We start from the raw sequence: 17,316 nt of genomic DNA on the forward strand, positions 1-17,316 counted from the left end.
AACGCGGCATAGCCTATTGGAAAAAAATATATGGATTACTTCTCAAAACGGTAACTCCAAACCATTACGCACGAGCGCACGATGGAGATCTTGGGCTCCAAGTAGCGGTGGGCCGAGGGTTGAATTTACTTGAGCTCTAAAAAGATGGACCGTAAACAAACATTATTAATTATGAATTAAGTATCTTTAAATACTACCTGAACATTTAATAAGGACCACTGTGCTACTGTGGAGATCTCCATATAAAAATCACAAATTAATGTCCATTCTTTAACGTCTAATCGAATATCAACATTTTAATAGTAGGCTTCTTATGCTGGAGACATAAAGTAGTACCTCTCCTCGGTCGCTACATTTATGTGTCCCTCTTGTGTTTATTTCCATGGGAATGTACACAAACTTTTGAAGACGCAGAGATATGTTGAATCAGCAATCTGGAAATATCAAGAGCAGTGAAATGGATTAAGGTTAGCCATATGTGGTATATTTTCTTGGTATGATTTTTGTCCGCGAAAGAAAACCTTTGTTGATGGGGATGAGCCCATTCTGCGTTGCATTGGTGGATGTGTATCCTTGCGCACTTCAGCAACAGCTAAGAACTGCTCTGTGATTGGCTGGAAGGAGGGAGGACGCGTTAATACTTATGGTGCTGTGGTTGGCTCTCAACTGTAAAGGTTCAACCATTTTTTGTTTACATCTTAGTGTCTGTGGCTCCATAATTAATTGTAGCTATCTGTCTCCTATCGATGTGCCGTAAAGAACATGAAATAGTTGTTTTTTATTAGCAGAGTTGCAGGCGTAAGAGATTGAGACACAACTGTGCTGCTGCTTGTTGTCATTTTACCTTGCGTGTGATGTTGGATATGGGAGAACGGAAAGAAGTGAAAATGATTCCTAAATCATCGTTCAGTATAAACAGTCTGGTGCCTGAAGCCGTCCAAAGTGACAACCACCACAGAACCGTCCACGAGGAAGAGAAGATTCCTTTACCTACCCCGGTGCAGGACCCAAAGTCGGAGAACATTTGCACCAAAATCGAAAATTCGTCCAATGAAACGACTTGCACTGACGAGAAGGAAAAACAGGAAGAGAAGAAGGATAGCAAAGAGGGGGAGAGCGGTGGGAAAGATGGTGAAAAGAAAAACGGCAAGTACGAGAAACCACCATTTAGCTATAATGCTTTAATTATGATGGCTATTCGGCAGAGTCCGGAGAAACGACTAACTCTGAACGGTATTTACGAGTTCATTATGAAGAATTTCCCCTATTACCGGGAGAACAAGCAGGGTTGGCAGAATTCCATCAGGCATAACCTCAGCCTAAACAAATGTTTCGTTAAAGTCCCGCGGCACTATGATGACCCGGGTAAGGGGAACTACTGGATGCTTGACCCCTCGAGTGACGATGTGTTTATCGGTGGGACAACCGGCAAACTTCGTAGGAGATCGACCACATCCAGGGCAAAGTTGGCTTTTAAGCGAGGCGCTCGCCTTACTTCCACGGGGTTGACCTTTATGGATAGAGCCGGCTCTCTATATTGGCCAATGTCACCGTTTCTTTCGCTTCACCATCCGAGGGCCAGCAGCGCGTTGAGCTACAATGGGACATCGTCGCCATACCCTAGTCATCCTATGTCCTACAGTACAATGTTGACTCAAAACAGTTTGGGGAACAACCATTCTTTCCCTTCTTCCAATGGCCTGAGTGTTGACAGACTTGTGAATGGAGACATTCCCTATGCCACTCATCACCTAACGGCGGCGGCGTTGGCGGCCTCTGTGCCATGTGGTCTATCGGTGCCCTGCTCCGGGACTTACTCTTTAAACCCATGTTCGTCCATAAACCTCCTTGCAGGACAGACAAGTTACTTTTTCCCCCATGTCCCGCATCCATCAATGACCTCCCAGAGCAGCGCTTCGATGGCGGCCAGGGTTGCCTCCTCCTCCTCCCCGCAGGCGCCCTCATCTCTTCCCTGTGAGTCCTTAAGGTCTTCTCTACCAAGTTTCTCTTCTGGACTTTCTGGAGGACTTTCTGATTACTTCACACATCATAATCAAGGGTCAACTTCAAATCCACTTATACACTAACAAAACATCCCACGGGAGCAAGACTGTAAGTGAACATTTTACACCCATTTACATTGTAAAATATATAAACAAAAGCGAAATTAAACAAAGAGAAAACAAAATGAAAGCAGCCCGAACTGAAGCCCAGGTATTTTTTATTAATATTCTGCATTTATTTCTCTGTACATAATGTAATGTGTCGGGGACTTGTTTATTATTCCACTTTCAGCAACGTGCAATGTGATACGGGAAAAAAACGAAGAGAACGTAGTTTTTGGACTGAGGCATTACCTTAGAATGTGTATTTAAATAGTGTCTGCAGATTTGCCTAATTTTAATATTAAGAATCTTGTGATCTAATACCATCACATGAACCACCAGTCTCCATGTTTGCAGTATTATCACGTATCATGAGTGCGCTGGTGGAATATGATTGTTGCAAAGCAATTCAACACTAATTTTAATTGTTTCTTTTCAAATAAATGTGTTTTTAAAATGCAGAATAACCATACCAACCCATGGCTGTTTGTTATTTTGTCCTCTCCCATAATGAACAAAGTAGTAGGCTACTTTATACTGACATTCATTTATATATAGGCTAATATTTTCACAATGTTATACTTTATAGACCAAAGAATGGGTTTAGAAAAAATACTCGAGAATTTCACTATTCAACACCAGAACAGATTCAGAAGGGGACAAAATGAACGAATGCCTTTTAACTTGTGTTGTGCATATTGTACTGTATGTGGTCACCACCTGGTCACATCCATTTTGTAATTAGTCAAATGTCAATATACCTATTGTAATTATAGGTTAACTTTGCGAACGTGTAACCCGTGTTGAGCAAATGCCTCATAAAAATATGGAGTGATTGTTTATGTCGTCTTTAAATTTCATGGTTGTGATATTGTGGTCTTATTCCCGTGTTTGTCGCTAAAACTGTTTATCGAACAAAATAAAATAATAGGTTACGTCCATATCTGATGAAAACTTTGTCTTTTTTTCCATTAGTATTACAATAGTAGTACGTTTCGGTTGTTATGTTGTATGTGGTTGTTAATTGGATGGCTGCGCAGGCAACATTGTGCGGGTATAGGACCTAGGCCTTTTTCGTTCAGCTTTTGGCTTTGAGAACCAACTGGCACAGAAATGTTTCAGCTTCCTTTGCCTCCCTTATTTTGACCACTTGGTACTTAATATTTGTTAGTTAAAAACAAACCAGTCCTACCCATGTTAAATAAACTACAACCACAAATGACAAATAGTGTTCTAAAGTGATGCGTAAAAGTTGACACATCTAGTAGTAGGCCTGCACAATGCCGAGACTAATCATCGTATCGTGCAGGCTGCTTAAGGTTTTGGATACGGTTTGAACGCTTTAACCGCTGTTGTTTGTGTGGTCTTGTATTTGGCCTCCTCCCATCTCATATCTTCTATTTGATGAGTAATGATGTATTAGCTTCGGGGGCATGACTTGTTTAAAAGTGAAGTGTTATGGATTGCAATGCAGACCAGGTAGCCTACATAAATAATAAGGAAATGCATGACATGTCTACTACGACCTGTGGAATACTTTCCACTTCCTGGTTTCATTGTTTTTGTTTTTTAAATTCCAAATGATAGTAAAGCCTAATGCAAATGAAACACAACATAAGCGTATAACTTTCAATACTGTTTGGTCAGTAATTTGTTCATTTCCTAAAGACCATCGTGTTAAATGAGTCTGAATGTAATGCAATAACCTTACTGCTTTTCACAATGGACTAGTGCAACTCAATATCTCCTCGCTAGATGTTATCGTTCAGATGTTAAATGGGGTGACCACTCAAAAGACAAAGACCGAATGAGGTAGGGTTAAATCTTGAAGAAATATATCTTCCTAAACTACGGAAATATATAGGTGCTACTAGAAATAATGATACATTTGAAGCAGAAAATGTCGTTTCTCACCCATTTCTAAAATAGTATTTAGATGTATTCGTAGTTTAATAAGACATTTAAAACAGCGAATTCTGTTAATATTCTTATTTCAAGTTTAGGCTATGCCCACAGGGAATATTTAGAATAAAATAAATTGCAACTGGCAAAATAATACTTGTTAGGTTTAAATTTAATATGATTTTTATGCTTATGATTATCACTAGGATTATTATTTTGTATTTAACCTTTATTTAGCTCGGCAAGTCAGTAGAGTACAGTATTTGTTTATATATCAATATGCGAGTTTTTCGCTTGCCCCTGCCTTCAGTCTTCCTCCTGAGTTTCAGCCACAACCATTAGTAATCAATATACCTGAACCACAGAGGACTCATATTTATGTATTATATTTAGAACAAAGCATCAACTGAAGGATTGCGTGCCAAGCGTTGGTCTTTTATGACTGGGTTGCTTTATGCTGTACTGTGTGGATGATGTAACAGCTAATCAAGGCGGAAATATAGGCTATAGGTTACTGTCTGTCAGCAAAATAGTAGCTATTTTTAAAGTGAAGAACTTCAAGGGATTGGGTAAGGGCGTGGTTGTACCTCATAGCGATAGCATAGCGATTTGAGGACATCCTCCAACCTTGTAATCTCCCCATATAGGCTATGGTTCAACCCAGCCACCGGCTACTGAAGAGGCCTAGGGCTACTACAAAGCATATTACCACCGAAAGTGACAAAATCGATTACATATCTAGACCAAAATCTCGACCTTTAGGCCGTGTTAGACAAAATAAACATTTTGAAGTAACCCACATAGGCCTATGCACAATCAACTAAACAGCCTACGACAAACACACATGTTTTTCTTCAAATGAATGATACCACTGATTTTAGAATAACGCCATATCACACGGAATGACATGGACCTCAAGACATAGAAACCCGCCGCTTAAGGTAGTTAACAAATATACATATTTACGCATATATGTTGACGCAGTCACGTAATGATAACAATTGACTGGGCATTTTTACGCACGTTTACGCACTGATGGGTATAGCGGGCATATCATGTCTATTTGTTGTCCAATAAGACGCTGTATGCACCAAATCCTGCTCTACTGCATGTAACTAACAGCTGTGTGGCAGGGCACGTGCAGTTCACATACTTGATCCTAACCGGCTTCAGTATACACGTAGAGGAGCAATCCCGAGGCTCAGCGCGCACGGGCCTAAACAGACACCCAACTCTCTGACCACAAACATTAACGTCATCAACATGAACAACAAGAGCAACAACAGCCATTGGTGCTGCTGCGTCAGCAGCAATAACAATAATAATACTTACTTTAATTGAATTAATTCATTGTCTGTGTGTGTGAAGAAAGCTCGCTTTGGCCATTGTCTAGAATACGGTGTAGGTCTACGACTCGCAGATTGAGGGCGCTAGAATCTTTTCGAAGGCTCGAGCAGATATAATATATCATGCTCTGGGTGTCTTTTTTGATAGCCACCTTAACCCTGCATGGCTAACAATGCGTGCTGTGATGTGGAGAGAAGCGTTAGGGTTATGATAGGGAAGAGCAAGGCTGGAAAAAGTGCAGGCAAAGATATTTTCAGTTATTTATGATTCCCTCCCAGTAATAAACAAAGTAGTAAGGTGCTGGTCAGAGACGTTGATGTAAAAAGTCTCAATATTAAGTAAACATCTGTCCATTATATGTAGACCTGTAACATATTTTCAACACATTGGTGAAGTAATTCGTTGTAATAGTATTATTGTTTGTGTGTGTTTGTGTGTGTGTGGGGGGGGGTGTACAGGTCGCGGTTAGTTTGTTCAAGCATGTCATGCCAAGGCCCACACCACACCAGTGCGATTAAATGTTGCGGAAAGCTGGTTCAACAAGGCACTTATTTTTTTGCGGTAGTCTGGCAAACTTGTCCCCAGCTTGTGAGAAGCAACAGGCTTCCATCAAACAACTAGCCACACAAGCAATAATAAAATATTTGTTGTAGTCTCTGACTGTATTGCTTGGCTAGAGGTTCGTGTGAACGAAGTAGAAAACATTCGACAGATCGTGAATAATCGTTTTAATGAGTGTGTAAAGCGTGCGACTTTGTGCACGGAGGTGTCGGGTTAAACAAACAGCCCCCGTACCCTGACGAAATCCAATTGTGTCATTTCAATTGACGTATTCTTTCCGTAAAACTACAGATCCTAAACGGGGCTCCAATCGTATGAAATAACAACTATTTCTTCAACCGATATGATCTATATTTATTGTTATTTGTAGCCTATTCATGCTCGAACACTTTTTTTCAATAACCTATCGATACAAAAACAAATAGCTGGCCTCGTCAAAGGGCTACTGGCCCGATTTAGATTTTATAATGCATTTCATTAGGATACAATTATTCGAGTGTGCTTTGAGAGTGCATCTCTGCATGAAAAAAAAACTTGTTTTCGTATAGCTTTTTTTTGTATAAAGATGAACTCTTCATCTTGCATATTCACTCAATAATGGGTCGTAATTAACGAAAAAAAACTTGTGATATCCTTTTGTTCCCGCAGGCTACAAGTTAGTTATAGGTTACATCAAAATACATAAATTGCGCTGGAACTTAATTCCATAAACTTGACTAAATAAAGGATCGTGTGTGTGTGTGTGTGGTTTTGCAAAGTAATTATCTGCTTGTGTAATTGACCAGTGAAATGCTGGCATAGCATATCTCAATTGCTAATATTTGTATTATTATAGACGGTTCTTATTATCTGCCTCGAGCAAATATAACAGTTGTAGCTATAGGCCTATATAACTGCAGATGCCTACAATCATATGCGAAACATTATTAGGGATATTGATTAGGTGACAGTGACAGAAAGTGGCAAAACTTCGTGTGTGTGCTCGCCGCCGGTAGGTTAGTATCCTGTGACCAATATGTTTGTGCACACGCCTGTATTGGTATGCACATGTTGGGGAACATAATGCTGTTGCATACAACCCAGTTTTATGAATTTGTCAACAAGCAGATTCATCCACAAACAATGAATGATTGCTTCGCTTCTGCCTTGTGGAAATTAGAACAATGGGAGGGTTCGTGTTTTGGCTAGGCTATATGTATCCTCGATCAAGCTTCACGTTTAGACTAGGGCCTACTTGACAGATTCATAAGCCTACAAAGTACCAACATTCCTGATTTTATGGTAAGTTTCAAGTTGTATTTGTCACATGCACAAGTAGAGTGAAATGCTTAACTTGCAAGCCTTTCCCAACAATGCAGTAGCCTATTCAATATCAAAATAATCAGACAAATAAAATGGAAACATGAGACAAAATAAATTAGAAAGGAATAAAAATGTGTAGGTCTTTAGACGAATTTACTTCAAGTTGATTCACGGTTGAAGACTGTTGGAAGCGTACTTATTGTCGATATTGAGACATTATTATGTCCTTTGATTGATCACGCCGGGCGCTCACCTGAGGCAACTTGTCACACTCATGCGCATGTTGCTGACCTGGTGCTCAAAGTTGATTGTTTAGCTTAAATTTGGCGGAGGAGGTGCATCATCGCAACTTTTATATATTAAGCTATACTAACGTCCGTTGTTGCTGTTGTTTATAACGCTGCCCTATACCCAGGCATATACATAGATTAAACCTAAACATTTTTAGCAGTGCGACCAAATTCTAACCATAGTCTGAAACATTGGTGCTCGTCTAACTGACAGCGAATACAATGATGGACAGATTTTAAGAACAATTAAGCCTACGAAGCATGAGAGCGATTTTGGAGAACTGTTATTTTACAACTTGGCAAAGCTTGAGGTATAAGGCTATACATGGCCAGGTCCTTTGACATAATCCCGCAGAGTGGTATTCATTCAATAGAGGCCCAAAGACTATTTCAGAGAGTTTTCTTTCTACATAGACGGCATGGTTAAAACCAACATTTGTCTGTTGAACGTGGTCACAGAAGGGGGCACCACCTGGGTGAAGGCAACCAGGTGATGATTGTGTATAATAATAATCATCATAATTGTAATATAGCTTTTGGAATGATCAATGATAATGACAGAATATTTTTTAAATAATCAAATATTTGTTACTATTAGGATATTGTTTCATTTTATTTTGCGGTATTGTATTGTTATTACTTCACTACTAAATATAATACTAATGTTGATAGTGGGCCATTTCTCTTCTCGCTAAATGTAACTATTATTTGTGTTTAACCCGTGCAATAGGCTACGCGTTCACACATACATTTCCTTTGAAGACACCTGGGTATATAGCCTAACCATCAGAAGTGTAGCATATTCAAGCGAAGGCTTGGATTCACACCTCTGATGGTTTCATGTATCAAACTACATCTATACACTCAGAGCCACAAACCGTTGTGGTTAGCATGGATGTTTCCAAAAATGTAGGCTACAGAAAAAAAAACATTAAAGATATCGTCGATTTATTAGAGGCATAGTAATAGCGATAGTATGACATATATTCACTTTATAATTCAATTTGTACTTTTAATTTCAATATCTTAACTTTAGTTGTGTATATTTTATATTTTCGTTTTGTCAACTTCCGTGAGAGAGAATGATTTGCCTTGCCATGTTTATACTCTGTTTTAAATATTAATTTAAAAAGTCTACAATCTAATAATATAGCACATATGTTTATGATGATGATGATTATTATTAGGCCTAGTAGTAGTGTAATAGTATACCTATTCCTTGTGGTACTGGTAGTAGACTAGCCCTATACGTGTAATAGTATATATTAGTAGTATCTTGACAGCAGTTGTGACTGAAGCATTCGCACGTTTTGTCTGGTTTCGGTTCCTCATGCGTTGTAAGATGATATTTGGAAACGAATAGCAACTAAACCGGTTCATATGCTACCCCAACCACCGGATAGTTGATATGCCTACAATTTACGGACATTTATGTCTATATATGCATTGTTATAAATGCCTGAATGAGCTCAGTACAACCACACCTTTACACAATACAACTACTACTGTTGTAACATCCTCAGCTTCCGAGAACAAGAGGTCCAATTGGTGAAGATGCTTCTGAAGGGTAGGTCTGCAGCAGGCTTTATAGGCCTACTTTGAACAAATATTTTATTTCATACAGTAAAAAGGTTTAATAAAGATATTTCTCGTTTTTTTATTACGGTATTTTGAACCATTAGATCCATAGGTCTTGTGTGAAAATCATAGCTTACTGACTGCACCTTTAATGGGGTAGCGGGTGTCGGTCTCTACTGCTGAACAGGCTAGCTAAAACCATTCAAGTTTGAAGTGTCTCAATTCTTTGTTCTTTAAAGTAAAAACGTTTGATATATCTCTCACACACACACACACACACACATATATATATATGACAGCGTTATATATATATATATATATATATATATATACAAGATGGCTATTAAGATGACTATTAAACCCACTATATCTATTGCCACTGGCCCATTATAACGACTAGGCTACTTCATGGCCTATATTCGAGTGACTGGCGCGTCTATGCATTCTCTATGAGCTACAATACATTTCGAATTGATATCAAGACAGGATGTGAGAAAATATTTTTGCTCTTCATTTATCGACATTTAAGAAAAATCAATACATTCGTTTGAATTTCCTCTTGTATGTGTGTTCAATGTAGATGTAATTTGTTAAACACTTCCATGATTTTGTTGGACATTTAAACAATGTCATATGAATCTACAGGAATTCAAATATAGGCCCTAGCGTTCGCACATTTTTTGTTCAGATCGCTTGTGCTAATTAGTTGGAAATTAGATTGCATACAATTATTCATATCCCTTCCACATGTTCAGCACTGCCTAATTTCCTCCCTTGTTGCGTGTAGAGAGATAGTGGAATGGATTATTCTCCGATGACAAAACAGTCTGCGCGTAATGGCAGGGATTAAATCCGCAAACAAACATAATTAGATTGCTGCTGTATTAAGTTCTAAAATATTTTTCACACATTGGACTCAGTTCTCATCTTCTCACCCACTTTTCGTTTGACCCCTGAAAAAAAGAATGAAGATTTTTTTTTTATCCCGTCTTTTAGGGGTGAGGTAGGTTGTCTGTCAGTGAGGTGTAGGCGACAGTCTGTCTACAAGCCGTAAGCTGATCTGGAGAGTGCTGGAGGAAAACGGGCAAGATTCCGGGCTTGCAAGTCGAGATATCGATCTACCTCAACCGCCTAAACAAAGACTCACCTGTTTGCCTTGTTCATACTTTATTTTATGCAGTCTAATGCTTGTTTTGTTTGACTTTTCTTTTATTTCCATGGATCTGAGCTTTGATACACTTTTGGGAGTACATAAACACCGTGTTGTACCTGGACATCCCCATCTCCCGTGGAGCTCCGGTGGTTGAAAGTCAAGACCCCCCCCCCCCTCTCGCTCTATCTCTCGCTCGCTCTCTCTCTCTCTCTCTCTCTCTCTCTCTCTCTCTCTCTCGTCTTTTCTCTCGCCAGCCTCACCCACTCATAGACCGGAACCGAAAATTACTCTTCGTTGTATTTCGAATCAGGTTGGGCATAAAAGTTTTCATTCAGCCGAATTAGTGTCCAATAACATCCAACGTGAGATACAACGAACTACTCCATTATGGCCTCCAGTTAATGTTTCATAAATTGGATCCACTAAAGGGGTCGTTTATTATTTATCACCCTTCTCCTTGAGCTGCTTGTTAAACATATCAAGATTAGTTTCTGGTGCTTGTATGACTATTCAGCCCCAGTAGTGGCGCGCAGATCCCTCCATTCACCATTGACCACCCCTTTAAAACAGTTACAATATGACAGTATTATGTGTTGTGGTGGAGTGTTTGTTCTGAATTTCATTTTTAAATAAATAATCAACAGTCAGCGATGCTCCATAAAGCAAGGATATTGCGTTTCCAAACCGTTAGAGATGGAAAGATGATCAAAAACGGTTGATAGTGCGTTTTTATGAGGAGACATGCCTCTTGGTAGTATAGGCCTACCAAGACGATACATGTGAGTCTATAGTCTCAAATATGAGTCTATACTTTCAAAAAAATCATAAAATATATTGGGAGATCGCATTCCCACCTGAAGCCATTACAGAAATCACGTCTATAAATTGAAATGCGGATATCCACTCTCTTTACGCACCATTACGCTCGGACTCAAATACCCACTCCAACAACATGATGCGGGGAGTCAAAAAATCTCGATTTCTATTTTAATTTCAGCGTTCTTATGACAAACGTTGTAATTGCATGACAGATTGAATTAACCCCTGTGTTATGCAGACCTGGCATATCCTGCTGACATTTTGCACTCCCACACCGGAGTAATAGCGGGCTAACTTCTTTAGCTGCTGTGTTTTAACAGGTTGGGTCATTGCGTGCTCTGGTGATCTATAAACCAGCATTATAGATCCGTAAAGTGGATATCACATGTAGCCTATTAGTGCCAATGGTGAGGGTAATAAGTCTAACCTTAGAATGAGGGAAAACCCTCTCCACCAAACACACTCAATTATTATTTCCTAAGTGGATTTGAACCGTAATTAATATTCTCATCAATACACGGCATGAAGTATACTGATGGCTGCATCTTGATTAAGTAGTATGCACTCTGGGTAGAGTTATAGTGGGAGTGTGTGTGTGTACGTGTACGTGTAAGTGCGTGTAAAGGGCTGTTGTGCTGTGCATGGGCATAAATTGTGTTATGTGGAAACAGGGGTGTTTGGGGTGCCCTCTTCCTGACCTGAGCCCCTGGCGCTCTAATAGTCTGTGCATGAGCCCGTGACTCTCTGCATAGTTTTCACTACTCATCCCTCCCTGCCTGACTGAGTGCGTGCTTGAGAGATATATTTTGGATTTCATGTTCAATTAAAAGCATTAAAGTAATACATGCACTTATACAAACAATAAACAAGCAATTATGCAAAGAATATGGTATAATTGTCTGTACATTTGAGATGTAGGCTATAATCAAAACAAGTCACTTCATAGAACATCTATGTCATTGTTAACATCATTAGGACTTTTGTTTTGGATGAAAAAACACTGTATGAAATAAAAACATCAACTGACATTTTTATTATTTTATTTGAACAAGTAATACAACAACAAACATATTGGCACACTGTTTCAATACTCCAGCACCCGCCTCTATCTAGGATTACTGCATTGAACCTTTTCCCAAAATGTTTTATGAGATTTAAAAACACACTTGGGAGAGATGTTAGACCATTCCTCCATCCACAATCTTTCCAGATCCTTAATATCCTTTGTCTGCGAGTTTTCAATGGTGTTCAAGTCCAGAGACTGAGATGGCCATTGCAAAATGTTGATTTTGTGGTCAATTAACCATTTCTTTGTGGATTTTGTTGCTTGTTGGCACCCCTAAAGAAGATCCACTTGCAGCCAAGTTTCAGCCTGCTGGCAAAGGCAACCAGGTTTTGGCTAAATAGTCCTGGTACTTGGTTGAGTTCATGATGCCGTTGACCTTAACAAGGGCCGCAGGGCCAGTGGAAGCAAATCAGCCCCATAACATCAAAGATCCACCACCATATTGCATAGTAGGTATGAGGTTCTATTCTGTATATTCATGCATCTTTTGAGGCCAAACCCACCGCTGGTGTGCGTGGCCAAATAGCTCTCTTTTTGTCTCATCTGACCATAGCACCCAGTTCCAAAACGTTCCAATACAACCTGCCAATGCCGTTTAGCAAACTCCAGTCTTTTATATTTGTTTGTTGCTCTCAATTAAAGGCTTTTTTTTTTATGGCAACCAAGATGACCCCAAGATACGACCAAGTTCTGTAATTCTCCCACTGTGGCCCTTGGACTTTTCTTTGCATCTTGAAACAACCATCAACACTATGCGTGGGGACTAGATACACTTGCGTCCAATACCGGTTTTAAACGTCTTAATTGTTGCCTGAATAGTGGTAAGTGCATATATATATTTTTTTTCAATATTTTTTTTTGTACCCATTGTCTGATTTATGAACGTCAACAACCATTTGTCTCTTTTTATTTGTGAGTTCTTTGCCTTTCCCCATGGTGATGGATGACAAAGGGATTTTACATGAGTGTTACCTCATTTTTATACCCCAGTGAAACAGGACACCATGGAAGTCCACAAGACAGTTCCCTAAGCTGAGATACATTTTACAAAGTAGAATGTTAATGCTAATATAATTTTGTCAGATTTTATTAAGTTCCCAATAATTCAGATTTTTTGTTGTTGTTGTACTTGTTAAATAAAATATATTTCTCTGAGCTATTTTATTAGTATAAAAGGATATAATTGTTATGTTTTGTTGTTGCATATGATATAGCATGGCATTTGTATTATTTATTTTATACAGTCTTTTTTGCTCATCTTTATCAAGGGTTCCAATATATTTGAAGGTGACTGTACACTGAATCCCCAAATGTACAGCTTCTGTCCTATTGAGAGTATGTATGCCCGGTTTGTAGTCTGCCTTATATGTTGTCTTGGGCATAAGAATATTTTGGCATCCACTGCATCTCTCTGACAGTCCAATCTGGTGAGACATGTTTTGCCAATATTAGTGGCAAAAATGTTTCCTGCTGCTAGCCATAATGCATGTCCGTTAACAACATTAATACATTCTCTGCAAATGACAAGTAGGTTTGTATGCCATCAGTATACTGTTAGAATGCCTTATATGGGTGGTATTTTCTTCTTCTATTTAAACAGAATAGTGGCCCTGTGCTCTAACAATGGCATCCCCCTGAGCTTTGTTTTAATGTTACCTTCTCCCCTGTCAGTCAGGCTAGTCACTAACTAGATCTGCACTGTTGGGAAAACGACAAGAAATCCACAGATGTGCAGGTCTGTTAGTTTTGGTAACTTTACACACATGAGGCTCCTGAGGGTATCCTAAACATACACTAATGTTACCTTGACAACAATAACAACAGAGCTAGGTTATCAGTTGGGTCCTTCCAGCCATGATTCCCATAAAAATAAAGATAACCATCTCTAAACATGACAATCTCTTTTTGTTGTTGTTGAAAAAAAAAAAAGAAACTTCACCTAATTCTTCAAATAATGTCTTGCCAATTTGAATTACCATTCATCCACCAACATTGTGCTGCTGGATGTGCTACTGTACTGCCCTTTACAAAACACTGCAATTCAAAGTCACATTAACATCAACATCATCATCCTGTGATTCTATTTACCTCTCCCCTTCCAAAACAATCAAAGGAGGTTTTATGGTTTTGACAGTAGTCTAGTGCAGAGCCAATACAACTCCTTAGTTTTGTTATTGTCTTCCTCCCAGCCTCTCTAGCAGTGGGAGCAGCAGTAGACTGCATCCGCCCCATGATGTGTTGCTCACCCATGCTGAGAATGTTTACTGTTGTAATCAAGGTCCATGTAACTTGTTTGTGAAATGTTTTGCCTTTATGTTTTAGAGGTGCTATATAATTTGCAAATAGTGGGGCACGAAGTCACAGTTTGATTAAATTGCTGTCTGCAAAAAACGAAAACAAAAGAAGCGTTCTACAAAGTGGAGATGTGTTTGAGAATAAAGGAATTTCCTGCTTCCGAAGACAAGCTGATCTAATATTCAGCAAATGTGAGAGTGCGAACGTGTATTTTCGTAGGTGCCATTTATATTCATATTTAAAGGAATATTATGGATACATAATGAAACACGTGATTGTTTAATGTGACTTACAGATGATTTCTCTATTCTGTTTCATTTTTTATTCAAGAAGCTATCTATTCTTTACATTCATTAACATTATACGTCAGCTTCTATAAATAATTGCACATCAATAACAATATGCCAGCTTCTGACAGTAATAAAATGAGTAGCTATCACAATTTGTACGTTTTCTAATGATACCATGTTGCATACAGAGCTTCAAACATATGTGATGTCACTATATGGTATTTAGATGATGTAACCCCTCGGAGACGTCGCATGGAGCTCCTGGGTTACTAGCTGTGTTTCCCCAACTTTTCCTCAAGTTTGCTGACAGAAAAGAGACTGTGGCTATAAACAGACTCCTCTGTGTGCTTAAAAGCTCTCAGCCCCTGGGATCCCCGAACAGTGGTTTGAGCTGTCTGAGACCTTTCCAAACATGTTCAGAGGACTAAGGGGAATAAACATTGACAAACACTTGATTATGAACCGTGTTGCTGGTATTGTAGTTAACATTTTGCATACAATCTTTTCCTCAGGTCAAGGTGGGTCTGTGGAGTTTAAATTTGTGCGGATTCAGGTTCCAGCCCTTTGTTCCAGATGGATCTGTCTGTTTTATTAGGGTCAAAAATTCCCTCGACTTTTTGGTATTTTAAAAATAAAAAATCGGTTGGTGCATCTGTCTTGCTCTGTGCCTTTTGACACCTTGCCAGGACTGTCTCGTTTTGAATGTTGATAACAGATTCAATAAACATTTAATACACCTTCTTCTCTTTTTTTAAATTTTATTTACAGTGGGTGAATCAAAACACTCCTTTTGGGGTAATTTAATTTTGTGTTTGTTTTCTCAAATGTGTTTGACCTAAATACACGTGCTATGTTTCATTAATGTTGTCATGTTTGTTTCCGTATTTATTCCATGGTGGATTATTTCAACTGTAATGCAAATGATGCATTACTACTACGTCATATCAGTAAGGCAGAATACAACGAGGCCAGGTGGTAATAGTCGAAGGGTGAGACCCCCAGCTGCAGCTCACAACAACTAATAGCTGATTGTGAAATTGGTGAACATGTTGTGTAGAGGATGATCAAATTCACATGGGATGACATTTGCTGTTTTCCCCAATACCCAGTGCAACACATTAAACCTTGTCACTGTTGTCATGTCTGCCAGTCCTCCAGTACAGCTCCCTCCCAATGTAACTTTCTTGTCAATAATGAGCTTTTCTGGAGTCCCCTCCATCTCCCCCATCTCCCTTGCTCCCCAGGTACTGCCAGGTACTGCCACCTGAAAACGCAACAACAGAAACATTTTTTTTTTTTAGGGTTGGTGGTCTCGCTGTGAACGTTTCTGAAATTTGTGAAAATCAAAAGGGATGTAGACCCCACCAGCTGAGTTGAACATGGAACCTGGGATGCCCCTGCCACCAATTTTACAGGCCAATTATCTACTTGGAATGGTGGGAGTTGAACAAACAAACAGCAGCCCTGCTGAGCGCTGGCAGGTCTCTGGCTGGTGGGAGACCTCTGAGCCTCTCACGGGGCTTTTACACCAGATCAATTCCCCATCACAAAGCAGAGCCAGCGCCAGCCATGATTCTCCCTGCTCATCCACCCACCCGGTCGCATGGGCTCCACGCCAACCACCAACCACTTTTCATTCATTGATCACCTCTGTGTCATCATCGTGAAGGAAGGAAGACCTGGGAAATCTATGCATGTATTTATTTACAGTGTCACAGTTTTTAATTATATACTTACCACAAACTGGGGTTTGTAATGATGCTCAAATAAAGTCCTGTTTTGTTTAGTCTGTGAATCAATATTTTCTCTTTTCTTTTTTGTTTGTTTTGGAGAGATAGAGACTGAGTGCATCAGCAAAGCGTGGTTGTAGGCTGACTGTGACAGTGACAATGGTCAATTGCAGCAGGCAGCAGCACAGACAGCTAGCTATTAGTCAGCCACAGCAGCACTACTGCAGAGTAAAATCAATGGCATCCTGATTAGACTGATGACAGCAAATTCACAGTTTCAGGCGGGAGTGTCCAGACAGAGGCGAGTTGTACAGAAAATAAGCTCTACTTGTCTGCATACAAAGAAAATCCACCCACTTTGTTTATCAGGTGTAAAGATTTGGAATGATTGCTGCGAATAGGGACATTTCAGTTGTTATTCTCCAATAGGGACATTTCAGTTGTTATTCTCCAATAGGGACATTTCAGTTGTTATTCTCCAATAGGGACATTTCCGTTTTTTTAGCTCCAACATTTCAGCACTGATCTGTTTTTCTTTTCTTGCCAGCAATTTTAATTTAATTGTGCACCATGGACTAGAGTCACACAATGCCGCTGTTATTATTATTACCTGAATATTCTGACAAACAAATTTCTCCCATCTGTCTTAGTAAAAGGCTGGGATAATGTGATGGATAGACAATGGGTTGATTATATATTGATTACGGTGATATTGAATCTGCCGTGACCAAGTGTGCATTGTTGTTAGACTATTCATGCTAATTCCTTTTTAATCATTCATTAAACTTGCATACTAAACTCCATTTCATTTACTCTCTCTGGTCATGAGTGTTAGTGTTTTATTGCTGACAATAAAGGCCTATTAGCGTCAGACTTAG

The 17,316-nt window shown here is 39.3% G+C and overlaps 1 protein-coding gene across 1 annotated transcript in view; it reads left to right on the plus strand.

The window, feature by feature from the left end:
* Positions 1-660: 660 nt before the first annotated feature.
* foxg1a (forkhead box G1a) overlaps positions 661-17,316 on the plus strand; it is a 39,528-nt gene continuing 22,872 nt past the window's right edge. Inside the window, exon 1 of the mRNA XM_035743280.2 lies at positions 661-2,112. Coding sequence (XP_035599173.1) covers positions 855-2,087 — 1,233 coding nt within the window. The 5' untranslated portion in view covers positions 661-854 and the 3' untranslated portion in view covers positions 2,088-2,112. The remainder of the gene's footprint in view (positions 2,113-17,316) is intronic.

This window comes from Oncorhynchus keta, chromosome 29, assembly GCF_023373465.1.
Source record: "Oncorhynchus keta strain PuntledgeMale-10-30-2019 chromosome 29, Oket_V2, whole genome shotgun sequence".
NCBI lineage: Eukaryota > Metazoa > Chordata > Actinopteri > Salmoniformes > Salmonidae > Oncorhynchus > Oncorhynchus keta.